Source organism: Musa acuminata, chromosome BXJ1-1 (assembly GCF_036884655.1).
Source record: "Musa acuminata AAA Group cultivar baxijiao chromosome BXJ1-1, Cavendish_Baxijiao_AAA, whole genome shotgun sequence".
NCBI lineage: Eukaryota > Viridiplantae > Streptophyta > Magnoliopsida > Zingiberales > Musaceae > Musa > Musa acuminata.
In genome coordinates, this window is record NC_088327.1 from 4,996,076 (window position 1) to 5,014,664 (window position 18,589).

General features: G+C 38.3%; 2 protein-coding genes and 1 long non-coding RNA gene across 6 annotated transcripts; all 3 read right to left on the reverse strand.

Annotated features, from left to right (window-relative positions):
* Positions 1–644: 644 nt before the first annotated feature.
* LOC103987297 (ATP synthase subunit beta, mitochondrial) lies at positions 645–7,336 on the reverse strand. Its single transcript, XM_009405561.3, has 9 exons — positions 6,809–7,336; positions 6,091–6,166; positions 5,874–5,962; positions 5,654–5,771; positions 5,473–5,576; positions 5,216–5,374; positions 4,899–5,123; positions 4,493–4,804; positions 645–1,136 (listed from the first exon to the last, which is right to left on the reverse strand). Exons 1-9 carry the CDS (start codon positions 7,274–7,276, stop codon positions 1,023–1,025), a joined length of 1,665 nt encoding a protein of 554 aa, XP_009403836.2. The 5' UTR covers positions 7,277–7,336; the 3' UTR covers positions 645–1,022.
* A 1,629-nt stretch (positions 7,337–8,965) lies between these two features.
* Positions 8,966–12,402, reverse strand: LOC135680101 (uncharacterized). 4 transcript variants are annotated; one of them, XR_010515410.1, is made up of 4 exons: positions 12,229–12,402; positions 11,294–11,733; positions 10,664–10,854; positions 8,966–10,577 (listed from the first exon to the last, which is right to left on the reverse strand). It is a non-coding gene; the product is annotated as an uncharacterized LOC135680101 (long non-coding RNA). The 4 variants fall into 4 exon arrangements; XR_010515411.1 differs by having other exon boundaries at positions 8,966–10,854; positions 11,294–11,645; XR_010515409.1 differs by having other exon boundaries at positions 8,966–10,854; positions 11,294–11,721.
* Positions 12,403–14,787: 2,385 nt separating this feature from the next.
* LOC135620165 (small ribosomal subunit protein uS5w-like) lies at positions 14,788–18,307 on the reverse strand. The gene is made up of 2 exons (XM_065122899.1): positions 17,560–18,307; positions 14,788–15,149 (listed from the first exon to the last, which is right to left on the reverse strand). The coding sequence occupies exons 1-2, from the start codon at positions 18,238–18,240 to the stop codon at positions 14,991–14,993; spliced, it is 840 nt and encodes a 279-aa protein (XP_064978971.1). The 5' UTR covers positions 18,241–18,307; the 3' UTR covers positions 14,788–14,990.
* Positions 18,308–18,589: the final 282 nt, after the last annotated feature.

Below are 18,589 nucleotides of genomic sequence, written 5' to 3' on the forward strand. Positions count from 1 at the left end.
TCGATACTAAGATGAAAATCCATTTTCAAAACTTATCCTTTACCAAAAAATAAGCCACTCTAATGTAAGATAAATCCGATATATCTTAGGATAAAATATTTCAACCTGCATGGGCAGAAATAATGCACATTGTTGATGATATCAAGAAATTATGAGCCTCTATAAATGTTGTTATATGCTCATATTAAAGCTGGTTGCATATTTACCTCCATGAACTAAGAATGTAATATATCTACACCAAGTCTCTTGAAATTAACAAATATTATAGCAATAACAGAAATATCAGAAATCATGTAGAATAGCATAAATATCCATGGTGTCAGTATCTAAGTTGTCCTAATAGGGTGGAGGTGTGTCAAAAACAGAGATAACAGGAGAATTAAAGTCACGATTGTTCTAATAGGAATACACAACACAATTATTCTAATAGGAAACAAAAGGATATACCATAGGAAACTCTTATGAATGGAGAAGAATATGCAACATGAAAAGACTCACAAAAGCATGAGCAGTTTCTTGAGGCATCACACAAAGTGGTAACAGATACCAAAGTATTATTATTAGCTATAAGATCACTTAAATTCTTGCACTAAATGTACTGAATGAAGCACAAAGCAGATACTAGCATTCCATCGCCAAAAGGATTGAGGTCAAGTATGAGATAACAAATCAAACGAAAAAAAATGTTTGAACCAAAGTTGGTAGGATAGAGCCACTGGACACACATTACAACAATTGATGAGAGATGCATTGAACACCAACATGCTTGGCATTCATGTTTTAGATGCATGATCAAATTCTGCATCTTTTTTATTGGGCCAAATGTATCCCGGAAGGATCATGTGTGCTCTTCTCAAAATAACTATAAATCCCCAGCTCTATAAATCATAAAGAATGAGTCGAAACCTAAAAATTGCAAATTTGTTGAGTGCAAGCAGCAGTCACTGCTGCTACATCATTGATATTATTGAATATATAGAAAAAAAAAAAAAAAAAGTCTGAGTACGCTGAAGAAACTCAGATCATGCTGCAGACTCCTTAGCAATCTTCTCGGCCTTTGCGATGACTTCCTCAATACCTCCAACCATGTAAAATGACTGCTCAGGCAGATCATCATATTTGCCATCCAAAACACCCTGCCAATCATAATATGGGAGCACAAGTCACCAACATATGCACAGGGTAAGAAGTTTCAGAAAAAATCAAATCCAATAGAATCCAGTAAATCAGGCAGTTCAACACATTCAGATGCTGAAGGTACAAGAATGTCATATTTTGTGACACAAATGACAAAAGCCAAAGGGCTTCATTACAGTAAAATTGAAAATGCTTCTTATTTGTAGATGAAGTGACAATTGAATATAGGGTGAATTTAAAACACAAGACTTCCACCAATGTAGGTTAGGGAGAATCAATGTATGCAGCTTACATCTATATATGAAGAGACTTTTCATAGCTCGAACTCTGATCATGCATGTCCTAAAGAAGTAACCTTACGTTGGACTAAAAACCACCTTTCATGAAGTAACAATCAAGTATAGAACTAATCAATTAAATTCAGTGATACAACAATTCACAACAAGGAGGTGAAGCCTGCTGTGAATTGCCCGTACCTGCATTTTTAATTGATAGTAGGCACATACAATTCTCAAAAAGGGGAATAATATGACCCTACTATCAAGATACTCTCAAATTCAAGAAGAAGAACTGGCCTTCCGAGGAAGAATAAGATAGAAGAAAGGTGATAATATTCTAACCTTTTTCTGGGAAAATAGCCTATTTATAAGACTACATGCCTTGCAGAATCTCATACATATAGGGTTTGATCAAATCTCCTGATTTGATCACAGTTATTTTCTTGTCCATAGAGCTCTATGAATTACATGATCAATATTCTAAAAATATATTAAGTAATCTACTATATATATATTCTCATCTGTTGATGTGATTGTTTGTCCTTCCCTTGAAATAGCATGACTAACCATTCAAAGGCTGACCTGCTATCCACATCTCATAAGAGGTCATCAAACTGGGTTGTTAGAGTGAAAAAGATTGCTAAACAGAAAGGAATAGCTGCTGCGTTTTGGTAGATTGCAAAGATTGTTGTAAACTGGATTTTTTTTTTTTTTTTGAGATGTAACTCAATAGGCTGTTACTATCCTCAAGAATGCCTTCAAAACCCTGATGATTGTCTATCATCTTGTCCAAGTGCGCATTGACTCGTTGAAGATATGCAAATTAATATTGAAGTTTTGCATGCATAACGTCCATTATTATTTCAGCTTGGCGAATTCCTGAGGATGAGCAGGGGACTCACCTCCCATTATGTCAGTGTTGGTAGAAACACCACAAGCCATATAGATTGTTGCATAGGACACCCTTACTTTGATACAACTAGATAACATTTGGTCCCTATAATGGCATTCTCCATTTCGGATAAAAAACTTGACCGCCCAAAGAAGAGGAGGGTTAAAAAGAAATACCTTATTAAATAGAAGGATGACAAAATTTCGATACCTATCTCTAGGCTTAGTGCACTATTAATCTCATTGTCAATTATAGCACCAATAGTGAACTTCTAACCACACCAGACTTCTCAAATTCTAATCTACTCCAGAAAGCTCCATTAATTACATGAGTAATATGCTGAAAATTTAATAATTAATATAATCAAATTTCATCTGTTGTTGTGGTTGCTCCCCTTTCCTTAATATACCATTGCAATCCTCACAAGCGGGCCCTAACTGCTCTTCACCCCGATGGAGAGGCTGTGAGCCTTGGAGAAGTTGCATGCACCTTAATGAGGTCACATTTTTCTCCATTCCACATCATACAGGGGCTGGTGGTCCCATCTCCATCTAAATAAACCCTATTTTGCTAGCCACAAGATTCTAGAATCCATATCTTTTTCTACTGGGGATCTTTCTTTCTTTAAGGGAAAATCCTTTTGTATGGAAAATAGAAAAAGAAGAAAAAAGCAAACATAGGATGCCCAATGCACTATCTACAATCCTTTAAGTGAAATGTGGCAAAAGGGACGAAAATCCACAGATCCAAGCAGGACCATTATACTTTTTTTTATCAGGCACATACATGATTACTTGTTGAAGCCAGATTCTATCTCTTTCCTTTTTTTAGCCAGATTATATCTTTAAAACCATCTGTAAGTATCCAGTTTCTGACCTGATCAAAAACAACCTCAAAGAACATCAATCGAGGCCCCACATCAACTCTCAGGTCTCTTATCTGGCATGCGAAGCCCAAGACAGACCCCGCTACCATCTACATACGAAAATAAGGCCAGTGACCGGTCAGCTATCTTCTGAGGTTAGTTGGACCAGGGTGGTTCAAATCAAGTCCATTCCACTCCGTAAAAAGCACTTAGGCAACACTATGTAATATATAGTCAGTCAATATGTATGTATTTATTTATATTTATATTTATATATACATATATATATATACATACATCTATATAGACATATATATATTTGTATATATACATGTATATATTTGTATATATACATGTATATATTTGTATATATCCATATATATACATATATATATATATACATATATATATATATATATACATATATGTATATTCTTGTAGGGTTTCTTTATCTTACCAAACATCTAGATTACAGCACGTGCAGTGCTCTAACTTAACCAACAAAAAGCAACAAACTAATGGCAAATTTTACAGAGTAAATGCTTTTTAAGAAATTATGCATAGGAACAGACCAACAAAGACCCTATAGAACCTGCAACTCTACAGATTCCATGTTTTCCCATTCCAACATGCAATTTTCTGGACTTGAAAGCAGGAATCGCCGTTTCGCTCAGACTGATACAGAACAGGAGGCATGTACTAGTCCAAGCGTTGATCGGTACGCAGACCCACCCCAATCCGATCCACCGCATAAGAGAAGTGGGAAACCCTAATTCCCACTTCTCATGCGAGCACCGCCTCCGCTTCCGCAGGGCTCGCGAGCATCACCCCTGATGCTGCGATCAATGCTTCTCAGGCAGGCGGCTACCGGACCAAGGAGCGATCACGACCTCACTGCACACCGCCACATCTTAGGTAAGTCTTTCTCCTCTTCCTCTTCTTCCTTCTTCCTCCTCCACCGCTTCCTCTTCTTCCCTTTTTCTTCATCCTTCCTCCACCGGCTCTTCCTCTTCTCCCCTTTTTCTTCCTCTCTGAAACACCAGTACTTACAGGTGCAGCATGTGTCGATACACTGGTACAGGCTGATATGTACCAGCCCGATGAATATCTAAGTCGGATCCAGTACCTGGTTTGGCAAACCCTGCTTGAAAGTATATGTTTGAAAAGAAATTTTCCTAATGTAGCAATCACTAGAATGTATCTATGCCTAAAAACTCTAAAATCATGGAATACTTTTAGCACAATACAAGCACAGTATGGAATTTACTTAAAGTAAAGATAAAAATTTGTAGGCACTAGCCTTTTGAATAAGTTACTGACCTGAAAGCTGTTAACACTCTCTTTCAGTTCAACATATTTTCCAGGTGCACCTGTAAATACTTCAGCAACATGGAAAGGCTGGCTCAGAAACCGCTGGATTTTTCGAGCACGAGCAACTGTCAACTTGTCATCTTCACTAAGCTCATCCATTCCCAGAATTGCAATGATATCTTGCAAGTTCTTATAGTTTTGAAGAACCTTCTGAACACCACGAGCAGTATTATAGTGTTCTTCCCCTAACACATGCGGAGAAAGCATTCTGGATGTGGAATCAAGAGGATCAACAGCAGGATAGATGCCAAGCTCAGAAATCTACAAGTGAAGCAATGAAGAGGAAAGTAAATTAGGATAGTTACACAATTATCACAATGACAAATAGTTTATAGATTACAACTGCAAATGAAACCTGTCGTGAAAGCACAGTTGTGGCATCCAGATGGGCAAAGGTTGTTGCTGGAGCTGGATCTGTCAAGTCATCAGCAGGCACATAGATAGCTTGCACTGAGGTAATAGATCCTTTCTTTGTTGTAGTAATACGTTCTTGCAGCCCTCCAAGATCAGTAGCAAGAGTTGGTTGGTAGCCAACAGCAGAAGGGATACGACCAAGCAAAGCAGACACTTCAGAGTTCGCCTAAGTTGTACATAATGTATGAGAATACCAAGTACAAATACGGAAACAATGCTAAGGAAAATATTATACATGCAAGATTTCTGCAGACTAACTTGTGTGAAGCGGAAAATGTTGTCAATAAAGAGAAGCACATCTTGCCCCTCAGCATCTCGAAAGTGTTCAGCGACCGTCAACCCTGTCAAACCAACACGTGCACGAGCACCAGGGGGCTCATTCATTTGCCCATATACAAGAGCACACTTACTCTCAATCTGGCACACAAACCGAGTAAAAAAGCATAATTCTGTATAAGAAAGCATTAAAATAGCAAAATAACAGAAAAACAATAAAAAGATTGTTCTATTTAGACCTGCTTGTCTCCCAGCTTAATAACACCACTCTCAATCATTTCCCTGTACAAATCATTTCCCTCACGAGTTCGTTCACCAACACCAGCAAAGACAGAGAAACCACCTGATAAGGAAAGTGACAATTAAAGTTAACAATTGCTCATCAATATCAAAAATAAATGATTGGAAGTTAAGACAAACCATGAGCTTTTGCAACATTGTTGATCAATTCCATGATAAGTACAGTTTTCCCCACACCAGCACCACCAAACAAACCAATCTTTCCACCCCTTTGATAAGGTGCCAGAAGATCCACAACCTATTAAAATATGAAAGTTGCAACAGGAAGAACACAACAATAGGTATCTGATGAAAAAGGAAAATATGCTGGACCTTAAATGAGGAGAGCTAAAAATCACACCTTGATGCCCGTAACAAGAATCTGTTGTTCTGTTGCCTGTTCAACAAAAGCAGGTGCCTCACGATGGATTGGAAGGAAATGGTTTGTCTCTTTTCAGTGAAAAAAGGTGGCAAACAAGAAAAATAGGGAAACATGCACAATATCATAAGCTGAGTACGATATGAAACTGACTCAAACAAAGTGTAGAAAAAAAATAAAATAAACCCTGAAATCTTACTTATTTCACCCTTCTCGTCTATCGGTTCCCCAATAACATTCATAATGCGACCAAGGGTAGCCCTACCAACAGGTACCTGAACAAGTAACGAAGTCACATAATGTGTGTAAAATGACATATGTATTACTTCTGCCAGATAACCAGACGTGAAAAATCAAGATAACAAGGTTATCATCTATTCCAAATTTCCAATATGCACTACACCACTGAATTAAAAACAGTATCAAGTCAAACAAGTCTACCAAATCATTATGTGGTCAGCAATGACATAAAAAAGCGAGGTGGTAAAAGTTAAAAGTTAATAAGTGTCAAGAATCATACTTTCTAAAATGTGGCATTAACTTCAGCTGTAAATTGATGGAAAAGAGAGAGAGAACTTATCCTGATCATTATCTGGATGTTATTTGGCAAAATAGTCAAAACCAGTTGAAAACTTAAACTATCGATGAAGAATTTGAAATCCCACTAAACAAGGTTATCATACAATCTAGCACGATCTTAATATTTAGATAAAACTACACAAAATCATATGCTAGCATACTCTGTTAATAATCTGTTTGACGAATCTCAAGACGGCACTACTCATACACATATGCATTCGTCCAATCTCCACTAAGATAGATACGTCAGTAATGCTAAAGGTTTTAATTTGATGTCGATATCGAAGAAAGGGCAATTTGATTAGCAAAGGTGAGAGAGAAGAGGCTTAGGAGCTTACAGTGATGGGAGAGCCAGTGTTCAGAACCCTCTGCCCACGGACGAGCCCTTCGGTCCCATCCATGGCGATCGTCCTCACCATGTTCTCGCCCAGATGCTGAGCAACCTCGAGGACGAGACGGATCTGGTTGTCGAGCACCTCCAGGGCCGTCAGGATCGGCGGCAGCCCCTCGTCGAATCGGACATCGACGACGGCGCCGATCACCTGGCAGACCTTCCCGATCGCGCCGGCGCCGGTGAAATCGTCCGTGATCTTTCCGCTGGGCCCGGCTGCCGCCTTGGGAGGAGGAGGCGGAGCCGGTGGAGACGGAGCCGCGGCGGCAGTGGCATAGCAGGTGGCGCGGTGAAGGAGGTACCCGGCGGGGGAGGGGCGATAGGGCGGGGAGGGGGATGGTGAGAGCCGGGCGAGCGTGGGTCGGCGAGCGGACGAGGAACGGAGGAGAGCGGCGAGGAGGCGGCGGGAGGCCATTGCCGCCGGATCAGACGAGATTAGGCAATTGCCGTCGACAACAACCGATAAGAGCGTGACTCCTGGAATCGAAGGTCATCATCTACCTGTTAGTTCGTCACCCCCCCCGAGTACCTTCCTAATGGGCCCACAAGTAAACTGTCGCAAGCAAAGCTTCTCGAATCACAAAGCAGGTAACAAAATAGAGTAAACAACGTATTTACAGAGACGGCAGTCCCTCACGGTTTCAAGGAAAGCGCGCTGTCTTTTCTACCAGTACTAGATTCTACCCACCGAGCTGGGTTAGACTGTACGCGACATGGGACCCGGTATGGATCTTACTGTTCGTCCAAGACCTTGACAGGTGGGTTTCTTGGTAAGAGTCATTAGAGATGAGAAAACGTTTTTGGTGGAGAAAGGGTGACATGTTATAGTTGTCATCAAACCACATTCTAATAAATAAAATTTAAAAATATACAAAAGTTATAAAAATACATTTGTGAAATATCTTTTCATTATAAGATGATCTGAAAATTTTGATGACCAAAAAGATTAAAAAAATAAATTGTTCAATGTAGGACAACAAATAAATAGGATAGCAAAAGGATAAGAGAAGAGAAAGAGGATGATAGAGAAAGTGATTAGACAGATATATAAGAGAGTGACACATGTTTAGAAAACTCTTGTATGCATATTATATCATTTTTTTCCCACTGATCATATATATTAATTTAACTCATTTAGGCCCAATATTACATGTTTTTAGCATAAAATTAAAATCTTGGACTAATTGACTCATTTATCTTTATTGATATGAAATAGTGCAAAGAATTTTTTTTTCCCTATCTTATATTATAACTAAATGTCAATATGATGAGTCACTTTTGGTCAAATTTCTATCTTACCTTTTTATGATTGGAGGAGAAATGATTTTTATACTAAGGGATTATATGTCTATCCTTAAGATGATTAACATTCATATCTATGAGATCTGACATAGTTTCATGTCTTTCTATATGCTCCACCCACTCTTGTCCCCTAGTTCTTGTTAGGAGGCTACCAACTTGACTAAAATGGACCAAAAGAGTGAGAGATAACAACCATTTAATCTATGGGTTTATAAGAATTCCAATTCCATCATCTACTATAATGAAACAATTAAATACAGAAACTTACATTTCTGTGATTACAAAGGATGGGATTTAACAGGACTGTTCATAATAGTTGCATGAGTAACAGCATAAGTAATTAAATGAATATCACAAAGGAATATGAAAGATTGGGTATCAAAAATACCAAATTAGAGGAACCCAGAAATCCTTGGTTGAGACATATCAAAGAATTATTAGGCTAAAGAAGTCATCTGAACCATCCTTGATTAAGAAATCCTGATCATGAAAGTACTACTAATCAATATGTTTCTTCTTATTGTCAGTTTAAAATAAAGGAAGTAAATGCTTCTAAAAGGATGTTGCTATGGAAAAAATAATTGCAGCTACTCCAATCTCAGCTTGAGCCACAATTAGATTCTTGTGAAGCACAGATAGTCAATAAAACATTGCAGTGACTATCACTGGAAGCATCATGGTGAGGAAGAAGCAATAGAGAATTACTGGACAATAACATTGTGTACATAACATTTAAGTAAAAATGAAAATCCCTAACAATATTCATCCTTGATTGGATTAAAAAAAAAAAGGGAATCTTGGAAGCTACATACTTATTGTCCATTGATAGAGAAAAAGAAAAAGAAAGCAATAGAATTTTAAGTTTTACCTTTTACAATTACCAATCAATGGTGTTATTTCATTTACAACTCTGAAAGATATGGACCTTCAGATGAATTCTCTTAATCAGTTCAAAGATGCAGACATCATACTTCTCTATATTATGAGCAAACGAGAAGGCTCGCCAACCACCGCCTAGGCAGCCACGATAGCTGCAATATACATAGGTCACCTGCCATGGCTTCCCATTTTCATCCCAGAGAGTAATCCTTTGAGAGATCTTTGGAGGGTGAAGTCTTGCAAAAGAGGAAGGAACATTCTGTATACCACTTCAACAAAGTCAAGATTTGAACGGAATGAACAGAACCACATAGGAGGGGCCTTCTTAAACTTGCAACAAAATGCTTGTGAATAGATTATAATAATATGATTCTGAAATAGGAAAAGCACATGCTTCTCAAGTGAATGAAGCTGAAGAATTTTGAAATCCAGCTAAATTTTGTATTATAAAGATTCAATTGGAAAAAAAAAAAACATTAGTACAAATGTAACAGAGTGTTTTAACTATCAAGGCCTATTTCAACAAATAAACCAGCTGAGGACCAGATATTCAGAAACTATCATGGCAACAAGCATCATAGCAGTCTAAAAAAATTAAACTGCAAAGTTCTTCAGAACAGGGCTACATTATACACACATTTTTTCATTAATTATCCATAGAATGACATTTTAAGCTTGTATTATACATATATTTTGTCATTAAATATCCAAAGGATGACATTTTCACAAGATATGCATCTAACAAAGGCTTTCTTTGTCAGATTCTGCTCCAAATTCATACAACGACTAGTACTTTCTCCACTCTTCATAAATGTCTGTGTGAAAAATCCTGCTCATAGTTTTGCTATTAAATCCACTTTAATTAAGAAAATAAAGGACAAAGAACCACTTTTCCATACACCTCACAACATATATATATATATATATATATATATATATATATATATACACACACACACACACACACACACATATATATATATATATAGGAATTGGTGACTATGCATGTATGTTGTATCATCTACAACTAATATGCAGATAGGTGATACTGAAATGCAAAACGCTTTCAATATCTCTGCAATATGTTTGATTATTCAACAATATATTCTGCTGGCAATCATATGGCAGTAGTAATAGCAGACGAATAGAAGGAACAGATTTACAATATTACAGGAACTAAACATATAGACAGATGAAGTTGGGAAGTAAAGCTGGAATGCAGACGGCAGAAAATTCTTCTCAAATTATTCATTAGAAACATGATTTAATCTTTTAGGAAGTTGGATAATGGAAACACAAAAATGTTTATTTGAGTACAAGGTAACAAGAAGTTATTATTGACATGATAAATAGACAACCATATGCTTGCCATAAAAAGGCCTGCCTGTGTAAACATATGTCATACGTGACTGTATGGAAAATTGGATTCTTTGATTTGAATAATTATGCCTTGTGAAGAGCACTTTCCACTTCCTCTTTTGTGACAGGCTGCCGTTGCAAGATAAGAGCTGGCATTCTTTGCACCTTTGCCACAACTAGAAGACATAGAGATGGCAAGGCCTTGGAATTAACTTAAGTTATACTGACCAAACAAGATTAAAGTAACTAAAAGGAATCACACCTTTTCAGAAGAAAAGATTATGTTTGCATTTTCAGAAAAGAAACAGTTTTCTTCCCCGGGTCGACAAACTTCATCAGACTTCGGTAGTCGCCAACATTCTGAATGCTCATCCAATTGCTTTAATCAACCAACATATTTCTTGCTTATTGATTGTCTTGTGGAATCTTGAGAATGAGGACTACATTTGGCAGCTGGCATGAATGATTTAGCTCTGATTAATATCTCAAGTGTCATAGACTAACAGACAGATGCTGTGAACAAAATTACAACTGAAATTCTCTTTTTTGTCTATATTTACAGTTACACACCATGACCTCTCTGAAGTTTAGCTCAATTTACAATTGAACTGTGGTGAATTGAGTTGATAGACTTTAAAGGTTTAGACTCTGTTAGTATTTAATTTCATAAGTGGTACTGTAAGACAAAATTACCACAGTGATTTGTTTCTCTGAGAAGACATATAACTAAGAGTTGTTGAATCAATTGGTCTGAAAATGCCAAGTTAATTACATAACATACAAATTTTAAAAATGGCCACTAACATCTGATATTAACAGAAGAGAGTAGCAAACTGCATGATCTCTGAGTACATCAAAGAGAACAAAAACTCAAACAGAATAAAAGTCGAACCTGCTTTGTCATCTGGGCTTGTTTTCAATCTTTTGAATTTCAGACCATCGCACCCATGCATATCTCATTCAACAAAGGTTCCTGACTTGCAAGGCGATTGATGCTTTTGTCTTCCTCCTTTTTTCGGTTACTGTAACATCAACTGGGGACAAAACCAAAGTCTTTGAGTCCTTGACTTCCTTCTCATCAACATTCACATGAATGACAGTATCAATGTCTTGCAGGTGAGGCCTATCAACGACAGCTGCCTCCTTGCGAGACAGGAGCCGATTGATGGTGGCCACATTTCCGCAGTAAGGCCTAGCAAGGAAAGCCACCTCCTTTTTGCATGCAGTTGCATCGAACACCAACACTGAGAAGGAAGAGCACCCGTCAAGTCGGAACACCAATAAGTGTCCAATCTGCATGGCATGGTCCGCAACGAACTCCTTCCATCCACGCTCAAATTGAAGTCCATTCGAGCAGTCAGACAAAGCAGGGTAAAGATTGAGGTTTTACTTTTTAAACATTCAAAGTTTAAACTATGATATAATTGGATAATCAATAAATATTAATTACCAAAACGGAGTAAAGATTCATACTTTCTGTTCCGGTTAGTATCGAAAGTTACTGTACCGAATAAGTTTTTAATATTTGGTCGAAGAAATAGCCGATGGATTGTCTTGAAGGAACCAAACAACCAATTACGATTGCATCTACACCACTCGTTGTCCATAAAAGGATAACTAAAAAGGGGAACGAGAGAACTGACCAATCCACTCATAAAAAGATTCGAAATTTGAAGTAGGACCGAACCAACAGAACAGTACCGGGTGTTGGCCATTCTAAGAAAGATACCATCTTTGTTCTTGGTAACCTACTCCGACAGTAAAGATCTAATCTTTGATGCAAGAAAGCAAGGGAAACAACCGGCAGCACAGAGTGAGAGGGAGTACCAGGTGTTGGGAGCAGGGGTCGGGGTGGAAGACCTTGGACGAAGTAGGGGCTCGACCTCGCCATTGGAGAGTACCTCATCGCCTCAGCCTCTGCTCGGCGGCTTAAATCCATGGGGAGTTTTGGCCCCCTCTTCCGTTCCGTCTCTTCTACTACTACGCTTCTTTCGGAGCCGTTCGCTTTCCTAGCCGTTTTGCGGGCCAATCACAGATCGGGGCTTTAGCCTATGCAATTAGAGCATCTTGGCATCTCGGATTTTTAGATTTTAAAAATATATGTTAAAATTTTTATAATTATAAAAATAAAATATTTAATCTCATTTATCATTACATCATCGAATTTATCAATAAAAGATACAGCACAAGAATATATAAAAATAATAAATAAAAATATAATTTTAATATCTTAATTATATTTTTATTATATCTTAATTAATTTTTTCTAATCGGCTATTGTAATGGTGATAGACGACAGCATCGTCAAAGTCGTAGGTGGCTATTGTGGTGATAATCGATGAGAACGATGTAATGATCGTTCTTATCATTGCGATACAATGAATGACGCAATAGTCAATGAGAGTCATAGCAGTGGCAATAGTTTAATGAAGGTAGTGATGGATCTCGAGGATGTCCTTAGAGATGAATAGGGTAAAATCCTAGAGGTAGAGCTTGAGGAACTTATGTGACTTCTTATGATGGGAGGGGGAAGACGAGGGAGAGTGGCAACGAGAGGTGAGGAGAAAAGAGTGGAGGAAGAGGATGAGAACGATGCCCGCGTCAACGCAGAAGCAAAATGGTGTCGTGCGGATGCAGAGTAGCGTCGCTTTGTTCTACATCGCTCTACATCTGCATCGGCATCTGTCCTTTTGCTCTACATTGCCATACATCTACATTGGTGTTGACGCAAATATAAAGCGACAAAAAAGGGGAAGAACGATGAGCGTCAGTGCTAATACAGATGCAAAGCGATGCGGCAGAAATCACGGATGTAGAGTAGAGTGATGTCGCTCTACTTCTGCATCAACATAACTATCGTCTTTGTCATCTTCCTTCTCTCTCTTTACCTCACCTCTCATTATCACTCTTCCTCGTCTTCCTCCTCCCCCCGCAAGAAACCGTAAAAGTCCCTCAACTCTACCTCCGAAACTCCACCCTGCCCATCTCTAAGGACATCCTTGAGATCCACCATCATCAAGTCGTCACAGTTGCCATGGCCCCCACCCGTGCCTCAATTGTCAATGTTCCGATCCACATCGACAAAGTTGACCACCACTTCATTCTTACCGATCATCACCACAACAATCACCCACAACTCTTAACAGTGTCATCGTCTGTCACTACTATAGTAGTCGACTAAGGAGTTTTAATTATGATATAACAAAAAAATAATTAAAAAGTTAAAATTATATTTTAATCTATAATTTTTTATGTCATTCATTCATATATTACCATGTGTTGTATCTTTCATCGTTAAAATCGATTGGTAAATATGATCAAATATTTTTATTTTTATAATTATAAAAAATTACTATAATTTTTTAACGTCTAGTGATGTTAAAAAAAAGTCTAATTTCCGCTCGGACAATAAATCTTACGAAAAGAGATGATAGACGGACAGGACCGCGTGCGTTATGTCATCAAGGCATGATGACGTTTCACTAAATTGATGGATGATGAGTTCTACTTCCAGCCTCTTCATCATCTTCCTCATCTGCCACTCTCTCTTCCTTCTGCCAATGATCTTGATTCCTTTCCTCCTCGTCATCTTTGGCTTTCTTCGTTGCCCCTTTCCCCTCCATCAACAAATTTGATTCCTTCCTTCCCTTGGCTTCCTTAATTACCCTCTTCCCCATTCACCCTGCAAAATGATCTTAGCTCTTTATCTGGGGTGATCCTTTATTGCCTTGGATTTCTCTAAACACTAACACTCGTAAATGGTTGTTATTAAACTTATAAATGAAAATCATTGTATTTTCAAACCCATGCACATCCACCAAGTTCTAAAAAATGGACATTGCTACCTACCTATAATGAATTTTTATAGTAAAATAGATTATGTTTTCAGAAAAACATTGAGAATGTTTCAGTTTTGGAAATAAATATCTCTAGATTCACTCACAAAGGAATACAATTTCATCTGTCAAGTTTAATCAGAACTATAAATGCAAGGAAATGATATGTGCAATTTTGCCTTATAATAAAAAGGGCGTCACCAGACCCCTGGACCAGTATTCTGCAGCAATCGAAAACATAATAATGACAATTATTATCACTGTAGTAAAACACTAGCTGGTGATTTAAGAACCCTAAATCATATTAAGAAGTCAAGTTTATTAGTATATTATATAGATTTGTTGAGGCAATAGTTGAAAAGTCTCTACTACAGCAAAACATGGTTCATTGGTGCATCCTTGTTCTATGAGCCTGTTACACTGGATTTAGTTACATATTGATCCAAATATGAAAGAAGTTCACATGGTGATTAAGATTTTCTTTCTATTCTCTTGATTAGTACAAGAATTAAATACCATATAAACTAGTTTAAGCTCACATCAAAAAAGATGGAAAGAACAAGCCCTCTACTGTGATATAATGTGCACGAAAGGAGTAATGTATCACAAAAGAGTAATGCATCATAAAATTGTCACACTAAAACGAAACAAACTAAAATCCAAAAGAGGGTTCATCAGACAGTAAACAGAGTCAACTCAGGCCCTACTTCAACATGATGACCAGTACAGGAAGCAAATGCTAGGAGAAAGATCTTAAGCTTCAACCACCTCAGTATTCTCAAGAAGTATAGCCTTTGTGGGCTTTGCAAGCAGGTCTGTGTACTCTTGGAAGGGAGATTTGCTGAAACGAGTCTCCATCCAGAAGTCTGGTGTCAGGAAACCATAGGTCTTCATAAGACAATCAAAGGTAGCCTGCAAAAAGCAAGGAATAAAATTTCCTTTGTGATAAACACAATGGGGAAAGGTACAAACATTTGCAGCTATTCTACATACGTTCATGTCATATATAATACACGTTTTCTTGAAACAATTGTTGCAGACATCAGAATCCTCAAACAGCTGTTGCAGATATCAGCTATGCTACCAAATGCAAGTCTTAAATATGAAATCTTTTGAACCAACCATCATCTTCACACTGCAACTATTTAAAAAAGGGCAAGTCCGCAATTGTTCAATCATATTGTATCTAATCCATCCAACTCCCATGAGCTGATTGGTCTATTACAGTGACTAATATTCCTAAGAGATCAGTTGGCATATAAGTTGGCAAGAGAAGATCCCAATAAAGTAAAAAACTTAAGCTGGGAATCCATCTGACTCCCATGAGCTGATTGGTCTATTACAGTGACTAATATTCCTAAGAGATCAGTTGGCATATAAGTTGGCAAGAGAAGATCCCAATAAAGTAAAAAACTTAAGCTGGGAATCCATCTGACTCCCATGAGCTGATTGGTCTATTACAGTGACTAATATTCCTAAGAGATCAGTTGGCAAGAGAAGATCCCAATAAAGTAAAAAAACTTAAGCTGGGAAGGTCCAAACCTCTGTCATGTGCCACGGTTTTCTAAGTCAACGACAAAGTATTTAGGGTCTAATATAGTGGTTTGAAATTAAACAGGGCTCTTGTAATTGAACACCACATGTGATAGATGTGCATGTCTTCAAATCGTATTTCGAGGAGGAAACGGCTGTCTAGACCAAGTGTTTTGAGAAGAAAATGAGTCTAGATCAAGTGTTTTGAGGGCAGAACTTGTATAAGAGTATTTAGGGTAAAACTGCATCTAGATAAAGTATTTTCAGGAAGAAATTTTGCTCACTGCTTCTGACCACATGCCTCACATCACGCTCTACTGTATGATCTCTCCCTCTCTCTCTCTCTCCCCCCTTGCAACTAACCGATGCAAGCAGGAGCTTTCATATAAGGTAATCTGCAAATCCCACTCTGATATATAATTTCCAAACATACAGGATCCGTGAACCTGTTGTTTATACTCTACTGCAGAAATTTTTTATTCTTATGGGAGCAAAGAAACAATGTATTAGCCCTAAAACAACCTTCTTTTATGCAGATTGAAAAGTATATTTATAGCTGACTAAAATATGTCTTACTACAGGACCAGGCTGCGTCACTCACAACAAATCTAATATAGCACTTGATAGAAAGTAAGGTAGTCACTATGTGATCTAGCCACAAGATATCCAACTTAACAATGTTAGATTATAAAACAAATTTCAACATTTTAGTATTTTCTACAATACAAAAATGCCCAAAATAATTTAAACAAAATATAAGAAGGATGAACAAAGTAGAAAATATAGGAACAAAAAGGAAAAGAATGAAATTCTCATTAGAATCATCAACTACAAAATTTGTATTTCTAATGGCTTTTGATGACAACAATTTTTCAGTAAAACATAAGAACTACAGACCTACAATAAAAGCAACAACTTAAAATTCAAAAAACCCTATAGCTTCCATATTTTCCCACCCTAATTTTGAATCCTATAATTCTCCCTACATGCTTCTTATACCTTTCCTTTGACAACAACAGTATTTCACTCCTTATTCAGCAGATACTTTCACATGAGTTCAACTATGTAAAGAGAAGAGCAGCAACAAGCAAAAAAGTAGATATAAAGTAAAATAAGTTAATTAATAACCAACAAAACCAACATACTTCAAATCTCTATTCCATTTACAAGTTAAAAAAGTTCCACTATAACAATTGAAAACAGGTTGAGATTCTCAAACGTTTTCCAACAGTAGTTACATAGTAACATTTTTATTGTTCATTATGTTGTAAAAACAAAAAACCCAATTAGATATGACATTGAGATATATAATAACAGTAGCACTACAGATTTCTGCCAAGCTATATATGCCTCATCGAACTGAACTAGACGATAATGATGGCACACATCATACTATAGCAAAGAAAGAAAACAGAAAACTCATTCATCAATATCATGCAATGTCTAGTACAATTCTCCAGTTCATTTTCGACACAAACACCTATTTGCAATAGTACATACAGGTCGAAGAACCACCTATGCATAGCTAAATCCAAATCAACATGATTTATATCTGGATTTATAATGAAGAAAATGTAAAGTTTTTATGTATGTGCAGATCCAGGCTAATAACAATTATAAACTACGTGTATATCCAGATCCAAGATAACTCGAGATCTTATACCAATCAAGTGCATAACCAATATAAATGAAATATATAATTCTTCCTAAATGCGACTAAGAATCAACCGCCTTAACCACAATCCCTCGCATGAAAGAAAACAACTGACGGAGCACAATACACACTGACCTTCACAAAGTTCCCGAGAGTCTTGGTCGAACCACGAGACGATGTGAACACGTCCTCGATCCCAGCAAACTGGAGCACCTTCTTCGGGACACGAGCAGCCACGATCCCCGCCCCCCTCGGCGCGGGCACCATTCGGACGGTGACCGACCCGCACTTCCCGGTGACCTTACAGGGCACAGTGTGCGGCTTCCCGATCTTGTTCCCCCAGTAGCCTCTCCTGACGGGGATCACCGACAGCTTGGCCAAAATGATGGCGCCGCGGATGGCGGTGGCTACCTCCTTCGCGCACTTCACGCCGAGGCCGACGTGGCCGTCGGTGTCGCCGACGACGACGAAGGCCTTGAAACGGGTGCGCTGGCCAGCGCGGGTCTGCTTCTGGACCGGCATGATCTTCATGACCTCATCCTTGAGGCGGCCACCGAGGAGGGTATCGATGATCTGGTGCTCCTTCACGGGTAGGGAGTGGAGGTAGATCTGCTCGAGGCTAGTGATCTTACCCTCCTTCACGAGGCGGCCGAGCTTGGTGACAGGCACCCACTTCTCCTCCTCATCACGCCGGCCGCCACCGCGCCTTCCGCGCCCACGGTCTCCCCGACCCCGGCCGCGGCCGAACCCGCGGCCGAACCCGCGGCCAAACCCGCGCCCGAAGCCGCCACGATCGCCACCGCCGCGCTCAGCCATGCTTGCCAGTACGGATGGGATGAAGGTTTCAAGGACTTCGCCGCAGAGAGAGCGTCTGAAGGCTGTGGATAAGAAAGAAGCGGCGTTTATAGTGGGAGCGGCAAGCCAACATTAGGGTTTCGAAGGGTTCGATTACCGATGGTTGGTTCGGTCCGGTTCAGCCTTGGTTTTTTCCTTTCCAATATGAACAACTGGCCCGGTTTTCTCTCCTTTTCCGATTCATATGCTGAATCGATCTAATTATAATATTTATAATAATATCAAAAATATTATAATTCGGTACAAAATATTATTGCATAATATTTTAATATAAATCTTATAAAATATTATAAATATATATTTTTAATAA

Bases quoted from the DNA above. Each gene is read 5' to 3' on its own strand.
- LOC103987297 (XM_009405561.3), bottom strand. From the start codon at position 7,276: ATGGCCTCCCGCCGCCTCCTCGCCGCTCTCCTCCGTTCCTCGTCCGCT. The intron at 5,375-5,472 runs GTCTAAATAGAA...TTTGTGTGCCAG, and splicing joins TTAAGCTGGGAGACAAGCAG to ATTGAGAGTAAGTGTGCTCT. The intron at 4,805-4,898 runs GTTTCATTTGCA...CTTCACTTGTAG, and splicing joins CAACTGTGCTTTCACGACAG to ATTTCTGAGCTTGGCATCTA.
- LOC135620165 (XM_065122899.1), bottom strand. From the start codon at position 18,240: ATGGCTGAGCGCGGCGGTGGCGATCGTGGCGGCTTCGGGCGCGGGTTT. The intron at 15,150-17,559 runs GTCAGTGTGTAT...TGCTTTTTGCAG, and splicing joins CTCTCGGGAACTTTGTGAAG to GCTACCTTTGATTGTCTTAT.